This window comes from Natrix helvetica (genome assembly GCF_964273705.1).
Source record: "Natrix helvetica genome assembly, chromosome: Z".
NCBI classification, from domain to species: Eukaryota; Metazoa; Chordata; class Lepidosauria; order Squamata; family Natricidae; genus Natrix; species Natrix helvetica.
This window is the reverse complement of record NC_138554.1, coordinates 138,132,999-138,144,881: the sequence shown is the minus strand read 5'-3', so window position 1 is coordinate 138,144,881 and position 11,883 is coordinate 138,132,999. Positions and strand designations below refer to the sequence as shown.

General features: G+C 41.4%; 1 protein-coding gene across 2 annotated transcripts in view; it reads right to left on the bottom strand.

Moving 5' to 3' along the window:
- Positions 1-835: 835 nt before the first annotated feature.
- The window catches only part of LOC309401182 (vasoactive intestinal polypeptide receptor-like), a 71,674-nt gene continuing 60,626 nt past the window's right edge, over positions 836-11,883 (bottom strand). For both annotated transcript variants that reach the window (XM_081970238.1, XM_081970239.1), the window contains exons 3-4: positions 8,758-8,865; positions 836-979 (exon numbers count right to left, since the gene is read on the bottom strand). In XM_081970238.1, the coding sequence (XP_081826364.1) occupies positions 843-979; positions 8,758-8,865 (245 nt within the window). In that variant the 3' untranslated portion in view covers positions 836-842. The remainder of the gene's footprint in view (positions 980-8,757; positions 8,866-11,883) is intronic.

The window sequence follows — 11,883 nt, the reverse complement described above, 5'->3', positions numbered from 1 at the left end:
TTGGGGGAAATAGGAGGAGGAAGGTTTGTTGGATATATTCGTTGTTTTTAATTATTTTAATTAAAGGTAGGATACAACTAAATAAATGAAGCCCTTTCATCAACGTACTCTTCTTTTCTCCCCTCCTTCCCCTTCCTTCCTTCCTTCCTTCCTTCCTTCCTTCCTTCCTTCCTTCCTTCCTTCCCTGCTCTTCACCCTCCTTCTATTCTTCCTCTCATCTTTGTTCTTCCTTTATTACTTCCTCCTCTCCTCTTCCTGCCCCCTCTACTCTTTCTCTTTCTTACCTCATCTTCCTCCCTCCTTCCTCTGTTTGATTTCTTTTCCCCTCCCATTGCCTCTCTTTTCCTTCCTTCCGTCCTTCCCTCCCTTTCTTTTTTCCCTTCCTCTCTCTCCTCCCTATTTTTCTTCTCTCTCTCTCTTTCTTTCCTTCCTTCCCACCCTTTCTTTTTTCCTTCCTCTCTCCTCCCTATTTTTCTTCTCTCTCTCTCATTCTTTTCTTCCTTCCTTCCCTGCTCTTCCCCCTCCCTCTATTCTTCCTCTAATCTTCATTCCTTCCTTCATTCCTTCCTCCTCTCCTCTTCCTGCCCCCTCTCCTCTTTTTCTTTCTTTCCTCATCTTCTTCCCTTCTTCCTCTCTCTTCCTTGCTTTGATTCCTTTTTCTCCCATTGCCTCTTTTCCTTCCTTCCTTCCTTCCTTCTTTCCTTCCATCCCTCCTTTTCTTTCTTTCCTCCCTCCCTCTCCTCCCTATTTTTCTTTTTTTCTCTCTCTCTCTCTTTTCTTCTTTTCCTCTCTCTTTTTCTTCCCTCCCTCCCTCTCTCTCTCCTTTCCACCCATCTGTCCTCCTACCAACACTTGATTCCCCTTCTACTGACCTGTTCCTCACTGATTGTCATGTTGGGGTCATACCCACAAGCCACCGGATACGGGGCAGGATAAATATCTGACCAGCCGTCCCTCGTGCAGTTCCTGCTGACGTTACCTAGATGGGCAACAAAGGAAGATCATAAAATGTGCTCCTCCACCTAGATTTATAGTGTCTGCCACCACAGGTAGTCCTTGACCTATGACCACAATTGAGCCCCAAGTTTGCATTGTTAAGCAAGACACTTAAGTGGATTTTGTCCAATTTTACAATCGTACTTGCCAAAGTTGATAAGTGAAACACTGCAGTTGTTAATTCAGTAACATGGTCGTTAAGTGAGTCTGGCTTCCCCCATTAACTCATCGGAAGGCAAAAGGGGATCATGATATTTCGACCATCATAAATATGAACCAGTTGCCAACAGTCCGAATTTTGACCATGTGTCCATGCAGATGCTACAATGGTCATAGCTGTGAGAAACCCCCATAAGTCATTTTTTTAGAACATCTCCTTCTCTCCATTCTGGTGGGTCAGTTGGATCAGAGGTGAGTTGCTCCTGGTATGGCCCGGTTCAGCAGAACCAGTAGTGGTATTTTGGCCGGGGCTGCAGAACCGGCAGCGACCCAGGCTGGCCACGCCCCAGAACCAGTTCCCCGGTTGCGGCATGTTGTTTAGTAGTATGTGCACATTCGAACTCACTGTAAATTGTTCTGTGCGTGAAAAGTGCGCATGAAGCGAACCGGGAGTAGAACTGGGAGCAACCCACCTCTGGTGCCATTGTAACTTTGAACGGTCACTAAACAAATGGCTGTAAGTCAAGGACTACCTGTCCTACTGAAAAGAGCTGGAGGACTGTCTCTCCAGATTTTAAAGTCCAATTTTGCAAGTATTTTGCTTTTTTTTTTTTTAAAAAAAGAACTTGTAAAGCAGGTGGGTGGTATGTAAATTCAATTAATCTATATCTATCTGTCTGTCTGCCTGTCTGTCTACCTATTATCTATCATTTCTCTTTCTTTTTTTATATTATCTATCTATCTATCTATCATCTATCTATCTATCTATCTATCTATCTATCTATCTATCTATCTATCTATCTATCTATCATCTATCTATCTATCTATCTATCTATCTATCTATCTATCTATCTATCATCTATCTATCTATCTATCTATCTATCTATCATCTATCTATCATCTATCTATCTATCATCTATCTATCTATCTATCTATCATCTATCTATCTATCTATCATCTATCTATCTTTCTACCTATTATCTATCATTTTCTATCTCTTTCTTTCTATCTATCTATCTATCTATCTATCTATCCATCCATCTATCTATTTTTCTACCTATTATCTATCATTTTCTATATTTCTACCTATTATGTATCATTCTCTCTCTCTCTCTCTCTCTCTCTCTCTCTCTCTCTCTCTCTCTCTCTCTCTCTCTCTCTTTCTTCATTCATATCATCTATCTATCTATCTATCTATCTATCTATCTATCTATCTATCTATCTATCTATCTATCTATCATCTATCTATCTATCTATCTATCTATCTATCATCTATCATTTATCTAAAAATGGCTCTGTGAAGGTGTGTATGTTCCAGCATAACTCTGGAACGCCTCGAGCAATTTCAACCAAATGTGGTACCCAGATGACTTACTATCTGGAAACAAATATTGTGGGGGTAAGACACCCGTAACACCCCTCAGGTTGTGTGTGTGTGTGTGTGTGTGTGTTCCAACATAACTTCGGAATGCCTGGGCTGCTGAAATGAAAAGGACTGAATTATATTTATAGTGTCAAGTCATGGTACTTTTGACAGTGATAGTGTGCATTTTGGATTCAAGTTCTGTTAAGATACAGCCTATTGTGCCTTAAAATGGCATTTACTGTACAGCACAGTGGAGTTGCCATGGTAACGGCTTCGAAGTACTCCACAAGGATTCAGGATTGGGATAAATTCATACCTGGGCTACGTCGGGTTATCAGCTAGTTGATAAATAAATTTAAAAAAAAAGGATCGCTGTGCGGTTTTCTCTCCCAGAAACTGGAATTTGTTTTGCAGGATCCAATCTGGGTCAGCCACCAGGACCATAACTTTTGACTTCTGAGTCTTTCCTCAGGGAACTATCAGAATGTATGCTTTGGGTTATTCAATGTGCAATACGTCAAGTTTCCTAACGATGCCATAACTGATTCATAATAATCGAGCCAATGTTTTAATACAAAAACCAGTGATTTATTTATGGTTTCATTTAGGGAAGTTTGTCCTCAGCCAAATTTTTGCTCTGTTTATTTGCTTCTGAACTTTACCCGTTCCTTTTCTCCCCTCAATGTGTCATAAATCACGTTACCCATTAGATACACCCATCTCAAACCAGCTACTGTAGTCTGAGATCCGACTCCGCCGGCAGTATGCGTGGAATGCACTCCCACTCATTCTGTCCCCATGACAACACGGGAGAATTGACAAAATATTCATGTAGTGCCTGGTTGGGTCTGGCCTTTTAGTTGTTAATTGGGATGTTGATGGCCAGCTGTTAAGTCATTGGCTGCCGTTTCCTTGTGCTGCCAAGTCATTGGCTCCCAAGTACCCGATAAGCAGTTGGTGAATCAAATGAACAAGGACACACATTCAGCTTCACAGCTACTAAGATTATTGGCAGAGCAGGTACAAAAACAGCCAGGGAAATAATGGAAGCCTGGGAAACGGGCCACTTGTCAGTCAACAGGAGTGCTGACTTACCGGCTTATGAGGTAAGCATGAGCCGAGGGCTTGGCAGAACAAGGAAACAACGGTCGATGTCTTGATACCCAGCCGTCAGCACCCCGATCAACAACTAAAATGCCACACACAACCACGCACAGATAGATACAAAGGACAGAATAGTCCATAAGCAGATATTCTGGTGAGAATATCTGGCTTCTAGTAGAACGTGAAAGCTCTGAAGACTAAAACTCTGATCTCCGGGACGGGCCCAAATTGGATATTCTTGGAAAATGAATATTTTATTTGGATATCCTCTGCATTAAATTCTTTATTCAGCTTGATTCAAACCACCCTCCCCTTTCGCGAGAAAATGTGAGCAAAACTCCCCAAGAGCTCGGAATCGGAATGCAAAAAACTCAAAACTGGGATGCGCAGAAGAAATATTTAGATTCGTCACCATCTTGTGGGGACCGCAATGATTAATTCTGGGGCGGGGTGACGCATTCGGAGAACACAGTGATCTATGTGTGTTTGTGTTAGGGATTGAGGCATTTCCTGGTTTGTCATTCAACACAGAAATAGAGACACGGAAAGTGAAATAAGTGTTGAGATTAAACTTCCAAGGCCGGGGGGGGGGGGGGGGGAGAGAAATGATAGGTTTGGAGTGGAATAAAACCCAAGAATACCTATGAAGATAAGACACACGGCTGGAGGTGGCAGCGGCAAAGCATGTGGGCACGTTACACAAAAAATGCATTTTGTGGCACTGCTTATTTTATCTATAATGTTTTATAGGCCTAGCCCGTCTGCTCCAGGCAGTCCTCGACTTACGACTGCAACTGAGCCCACCATATTGGGCATCAGTCAGGACGGTTGTTAAGCAGGTGACCGTGTGCCTAAAGCTGATTTTACAACTGTTTTTGCACTGGTCGTTAATGAGCATGGTGGCCATAAAAAGAACGTAGCCATTGTAAAGCGAATATGACGTTTCTTAAATGAATCAATTTTGTTTTGCTGTGACCTCCATATATCTGTGTGATAGTCCTCGACGTACAACCTCAACAGAGCCACAAATGTCCATGGCTAAGCAAGGCAATTGTTCGGTGAGCTTTGTCCCATTTTATGACCTTGTTGCCACAGTTGTTAAGTGAATCCCTGCTGTTGTTAAGTTAATAAGATGGTTATTATGTGACTCTGGCTTCCCCCACTGATTTTGCTTCTCGGGATACAAAAGGGGATCGCATGACTTCAGGACACTACGACCGTCATAAATACGAGTCAGTTCCCAAAGATCCACCTTTTCATTGTGCCACCATGAGGAATGTTACAACAGTCGTAAGGGTGAAAAACGGTCATAAATCCATTTATTTCCCCACAGTACTAAAACTTCAAACGATTGCTAAGGACATGGTTGCATTTTTGAGGATTACCTGTATGTTTATAAATGTGGATTCATTTATTTATTTATCAAACTTGCAGGTCTGGGGGCTGGGGAGGGAAAAAACGAGCAAAGAACAGGCCATTTATTTGCTCATTTTGGCCCCTCCAGCCCCCAGAAGCACTCTACAAGCCTCCTAAAGGCTATGCGTGCTGTTTTAATAGCAAAAAATGGCCCGTTTTCCTCCTAAAGGCTATGCATGCCCTTTTATTAGCAAAAAAATGGTCCATTGTTCATTAAAAAGGGCCATTTTTTGCTCATTTTTGCCCCCCCAGTCCTCAGGAGCTCTTTGCAGGCCTCTCGAACTCTCTGCATGCCCCGTTTTTCACAAAAAAACGAGGTGTGCAGAGGATTTGGGAGGCCTGCAGAGTGCAAAAGCTTTTTTTAAAATTTATTTCTTCAAAATCTTGGTGCATTTTAGACTCTGAAAAATACGGTATATATATATATATATATATATATATATATATATATATATATATGTATGTATGTATGTATGTATGTATGTATGTATGTATGTATGTATGTATGTATGTATTAAGGTGACCAACTGTCCTCCTTTAGGGAGGACAGTCCTTCTTTTGTAAGTTCTGTCCTCCCTCGAAAAGTGTCCTCCTACATGTCCTCCTTTTCGATATTTGAAGACTAATCTGTTGCGCGTTATGTGACGTATTTGTATTTGACATGACAATTCGTCAAGACTCGGTATAGTGCGGTATAAGACGCGATTATGAGACGCATGCGCTCCGCACGGGAGACCTTGAGAGAGCGCCGCGTGCAAGTGGCTTTGTTTACTTCTTACCGAAACACAACACGGCACATATGCACGCAGTAGACTCACGGCACGTCGGCAATTGAATGACTCACGGTAATTATTTCTTTCTCAGTGAATATTCAATTATACAGAGGTAAGTAAAATTCACGTTTTATTAAACAGTTTTTAATGGTGTTTTTTTTACTTCATCGCAAGTATATTGAACAGATATTGAATCTTGTGTTGAATTTTTATCTAAAGAAATGCTAGACATTAAAATAGACGACAATTGTCTCTTTAAAGAAATTAGAAGACTGAATGTATATTTAAATTCTGAAAAATTAATAAATCGGGAAAATCAACATGTTGAAATTGATAAAAGATGGGTGGATATTTTCAGCCATTTCAAAAATGAACATATTCCATGTGAACATTTATTTATACTTGTTCAATTTACGTTGTGCTGCCCTGGAACTAATGCAGAGTTTTTTTCAATTGCCAATGATTTTTCGACAAGTGAGAAATCAAGATTGAATGTTGATACTCTAGCTGCAGCACTTGCCGTAAAATTCAATATGAAGGATATTTCTTGTTCAGATATTTCCAATATATTGTTAGAAGATGATACATTGACAAAAAATATTAATTCAATGGAAAAGTACTCATTTAAATAATAAACAGGCATGTAAGCATAATTACAATATAAAATGTTGCAAATGTTTTTATTATGCATATATCATATTTTAGTGTATTATTGTTGCAATGAATAAAATATTTCTTTTATTTACGATATATTTTTTCCAATTTATTTGTCCTCCTTTTCATTGTAAAAAAGTTGGTCACCTTAGCATTTTGGACAATAGAACGTGTTTTGTCCTCCTTTTCATTGTAAAAAAGTTGGTCACCTTAATGTATGTATGTATGTATGTATGTATGTATGTATGTATGTATGTATGTATGTATTTGTGTTACAACCCCTGGTATGACTAAATATGGGAGGAAGGTCCTTCCTCCCATATTTAGTCATACCAGGGGTTGTAACACAAATACATACCTATTTCCCTGGCTCAACTGATAAGGAAGAGAACCCATGGCTTAGTGGCTAAGGCTCCTGCCTAAGATATATACAGCCCGGGTTCAAATCCCAGTAAGGGTATGGCTACCTGATGAGAGCTAATTAGCTCGAAATAGATCTATACTAGTCTCCCTTCATTTATTTATCAGTACAAATACAACACACACACACACACACACATATATATATATATATATATATATTTCCGATTTCGGTCCGATAGGAATCAGATTAGGTAGGCTAATTCCACTTTCTTGTAAAGCTATACCGGCAGTCCTTGACTTACGACCACAATTGACCCCAAAATTTCCACTGCTAAGCAAGACAGTCGTTAAATGAATTTTGCCACATTTAATTGTCGTTCTTGCCACCGTTGCTAATTTGGCTTGTCAGATGGTCGCAAAAGGGGGATCATAGGACCCCGGGATAGCTCAATTGTTATAAATATTACGCTTGGCAACTGGCATATACTTATGATAGTTGCACTGTCCCAGAGTCACGTGATCCCCTCTTGTGACCTTCTGACAAGGAATGTCAATGGGAATGTCAGGGTAATGATTTAATAGCTGTCCAGCTTAATGTTGTAATACTGTACCACTGTAACGCTCATGCAATGGTAGCAATGAGTCAGCTGGTTTATTTGACTGCTATCGCTTTAAGAGGCTGTAATATAAGAGAGGCCATGTGAGGGCGTATCTCTGTCTCTGTGTGTGCTTCCATGCTGTAGTTGATGATTGATTGTCTGACTTTGCCTAGTACATGTATGTATATATTCCTTGTAGATAAACCACTATTTGAAAGACAAACCTGTTTACTGCATTTTGCTCCTGGGTTGTCTCAAAATAGTCACACTGTGCACACTCTAACAGATTATGGGCCCAGTCCAGAGAGAAGGCTATAGTGAGAGCTTACTGCAGAGCCAAAGAAATTGTACATCGTGGTTTGTTAGTGGTTGATGATTGTAAAGAAAGCAGACAACATGGCCTCTGTTGGTGTAATGGGAGGAGGTTTCTTGGTGTCTCGGCTAAGTGAGACAAATGACCTCACCTGGAGTGTAATGCAAAGGGAGGAGTTGTGGATGATAGTTACTAATCCAGCAGTCCTGGATGATGGGGACTGGAGAAGAAATGAAAAGGCATTAGCCAGCATAAAGCCAGATTCACTTAACAACTGTAGTGATCCACTGAACAACTATGGCAAGAAAGGTTGTAAAATGAGGCAAAAACTCACTGAGCGACTGTCTCACTTAGCAACAGAAACTATGAGCTCAATTGTGGTCATAATTCAAGAACTACCTGTATTTATTTGTAAAATTTATTGTGCCCATTTTAACCTGTGGTAAGTCTGAGCAGCTTATACAGATAGCCCTTGACTTACAACCAACCATTCGCTCTGCGACAGTTTGAAGTTACAACAAGACTGGAAAGACATCATATGACCAGTCCTCACACTTAGGACCAAGTATTTATGATAGTTGCAGCATCCCAGGACCACATGATCACCATTTGCGACCTTCTCAGCTGGCTTCTGACAAGCCAAGTCAAAGGGGAAGGCCAGATTCTCTTACTGACCTCATGATTCACTTAGCAACTCCAGCGACTCATTTACCGTAACAACCGTGGCACAAAAGGTCATCAAAATCAGATACCACTCTGATTTTAGGAGCATAGTCACTTCTATGCTACTAAAAGGCACCAGGTTGAGTGAACTAGAGAATGAAGACTATTTCACCTAAACTGCAAAAATTGTGACAATCATTAGATGGCAGCAGAGTTCAGAGGCGATTCCTTGCTCTTCCATGCCATCTTATGGTCAACTTGTAGATTGCATCCCAGAGACAGTAACCTTAGCACAAAAGCACAAAATTTCACTGATCAGTTGTTGGGGGAAAAATGTTTAGCTTAACTTACCTTGAAATTTTGTAAAGTAGGTGAAAACGAATGGGCAGGACAACACCTTTGTTTCCCCAAAATTTACAGAGGGCCAGCAACTAATGTTATCCCAGAGACTTCCGCAACCTGTCGGAAAAGAATAACACATATTTATTTATTTTATGTTCTGCTTTTAGTTTTTTTTTTTTATAAACAATGCTAAGTCACCCAGCTGGCTTTCATGGCTAAGGTGGGACTAGAATTCACCGTCTCCTGGTGATTGGCTCAAAGTCACCCAGCTGGCTTTCATGCCTAAGGCGGTGCTAGAACTCACTTTCTCCTGTTGATTGTGGTGAGGTTCTCATGGTGAGGATCTCATACCAGTGATTTTGTGTTGGGGATCTCATGGTGGAAACCTCAAGTGGAGGAATCTCTTATTGTAGGGATCTACTGACTGTGGGGATATCGTAGTAGGATCCAATATGGATCCCATAGCGAGGATCTCATACTGATGGTAGAGATCTACTGATTATGGGGATCTTGTGGTGTGAATCTTGTACTGGTGAGGGATCTCATAGTGATTATAGGGATCTTGTGGGATCTTGTGATGGGGGATTTCATACTGGTGAAGGGGATCTCATCATGGGGATCTGATACTGCTGGCAGGAATTTCATGGTGGGCATTTAATATAGATGGTAGCATTTCTGCCTCTCTCTGGGAACTGATAATTAACTTATTTCAAGCACTCAGAAAACACCCTTAGATAATAAGAGAAGAAAATACAGAATAATAGAGCAAAGTCTAAGGGGAAGCCAGATTCGCTTAACAACCGAGCCACTAATGTAATACTGCAAGGATTCACTTAACAACGGTGGCGAGAAAGGTTGGAAAATGGGGTAAAAATCACTTAGAATAAAATAGCAAGAGTAGGAAGGGACCTCGGAGGTCTTCTAGTCCAACCCCATGGTTCAGGCAGGAGACTCCATATACCACTTGAGACAAATGGACATCCAGCCTCTCCTTAAAAAGCTCCAGTGACGGAGTCGCCACAATATTTGGAGATATTTCTCATTTCTAGACTTGGCCACCCAGTCAGTTATTCTGGTCTAGTTTTATCACTGGACAAAAATGAAAAACCTCCAGATGTGTTTACACAACACACTTGGTGACAGAAGCAGCTCGTTTTTCAAGATTAGCTCAACCGACTGGATCACAAACTGACAAAAATAGGCTAAAGCACACACACACACACAAATTTAGCCAATGAAGCTGCTTGGTCCTCATTTGACCCGAGGAAGAATGTCGTGTGTCACAAACAGGGTCACCTCTCCCTTTACGGTACACCGCAATTATTTCCCCTCCCATCCCTTGGGACGGATCTGCAAGCCTTAGGAGCAGAAACTCAAAACATGCAATACATGTTGCAAGAGGTTGGACTTACACGCAGGTAGTGCTCGGCTTACGACCAGAATTCAGCCCAAAATTTTTGTTACTAAATGCATTGATCGTTCAGAAAATTATTCCCCCTTTTACAACCTTTCTTGCCACGGTTGTTATGTGAATCCCTGCAGTTGTTGAGTTAGTTGCACCATTGTTAAGTGGATCTGGTTTTCCTCATTGACTTAGCTTGTCAGAAGGTCGCAAAAGGGGGAAATCACGTGGCCCTGTGACTGTCATAAATGGGAGTCAGTTGCTGAGTGTGTCCCTGTGTGGGGATGCTGCAAAAGTTGTAAGTGCGAAAAATGGCAGTCAGTCACTTTTTTCCTGTGATGTCGTAACTGGAACGGTCACTCAATGACCTGTTGTAAGTCGAGGACTGCATGTAAAAACAGAGCTCTTTGCAAAGTCCTTGTAAGAATGTGGTTGGATCGATGGGTGGTTGTCAGAAGAATGATTGATCGTTCTTGTTTTTCGATGCGCAACTCTGCCAACATTTTAACCTTTGGCCAAGTCAGGCAAGACTCCGTTGCTATTTTCATTGTGTTGTTCTCTCCAAAATTGATGGAGGAGAATCTTTACATGTCAGGGTTGAATGGTGAGATCCCCCACCAATGATTCCTCACCACGAGATCACAAAATCCCCAGCACCAGTATGAGGTCCCCCTTGGTGAAACCACACAAGATCCATATAATTATTACAAGACCCCCTCCCCTACCCCTACCAGCAACGAGATTCCCCAGGATGAGATGTCCATAATCAGTGTAAGACTCCCCACCCTGGGGTCAGTATGAGATCCCCACTATGGGATCCCCATTACCACCAGGAGATTCCAGTGGTGAAATCTATTTTTTTTAAACTACCGTTTTTTGTGGGTGTGGCTTGGTGGGGTCATATGACTGGGTGGGCGTGGCTATGTAGTCATGTAACCGGGGGATCAAAAGACAGAAACTAACTAATGTCCTGCTGGAGCAGGGTTGGACTAGATGACCTCCAGGTCCTTTCCACCCCTGGATTATCCTCTGAAGCTGCGTCTAGTGCCAGATTTGTAGTCCTTCCTCTCTCTCCTCCCTTTCTTTCTTTCTTTCTTTCTTTCTTTCTTTCTTTCTTTCTTTCTTTCTCTTTGTTTTCTTTCTTTCTTTTTCTTTCTCGCTCTCTCTTTCTTTTTCTTTTTTTCTCTCTCTCTCTCTTTCTCTCTTTCTTTCTTTCTTTCTTTCTTTCTTTCTTTCTTTCTCTCTCTCTCTCTCTCTCTCTCTCTCTCTCTCTCTCTCTCTCTCTCTCTCTCTCTCTCTCTCTCTCTCTCTCTCTCTCTCTCTCTCTCTCTCTCTCTCTCTCTTTCTTTCTCAGCATCCCCCACCCCCCATTTTTGGCCTAGTAAGCTTCATGGATGCCTGCTGTGAGCAAAAACAGATTCCCTCAACCCACTGCCGCAGTTCTAGAGAATCTGTAGTAAAAAAAAAAGCTTAATTTAAAAAAAAGAGTTCCAAAGATCAGTTGTGCGATCGTGGGAACTTTAAAAAAATACTTTTAAAAGTATTTTTTTTACTGCCAATTCTGAGAAACAGTAGCATTTTTAAACTACCGGTTCGCACAAACCATCCCGAACCGGTAGCATTTCACCCCTAGGAGATTCCCACCATGAGATTGCCATCATCAGTATGAGAGCCCCACTCTGAGTATGAGATCCTAACCATAAGTTCCCCATCCCCAGATCTCCATGGCTGAA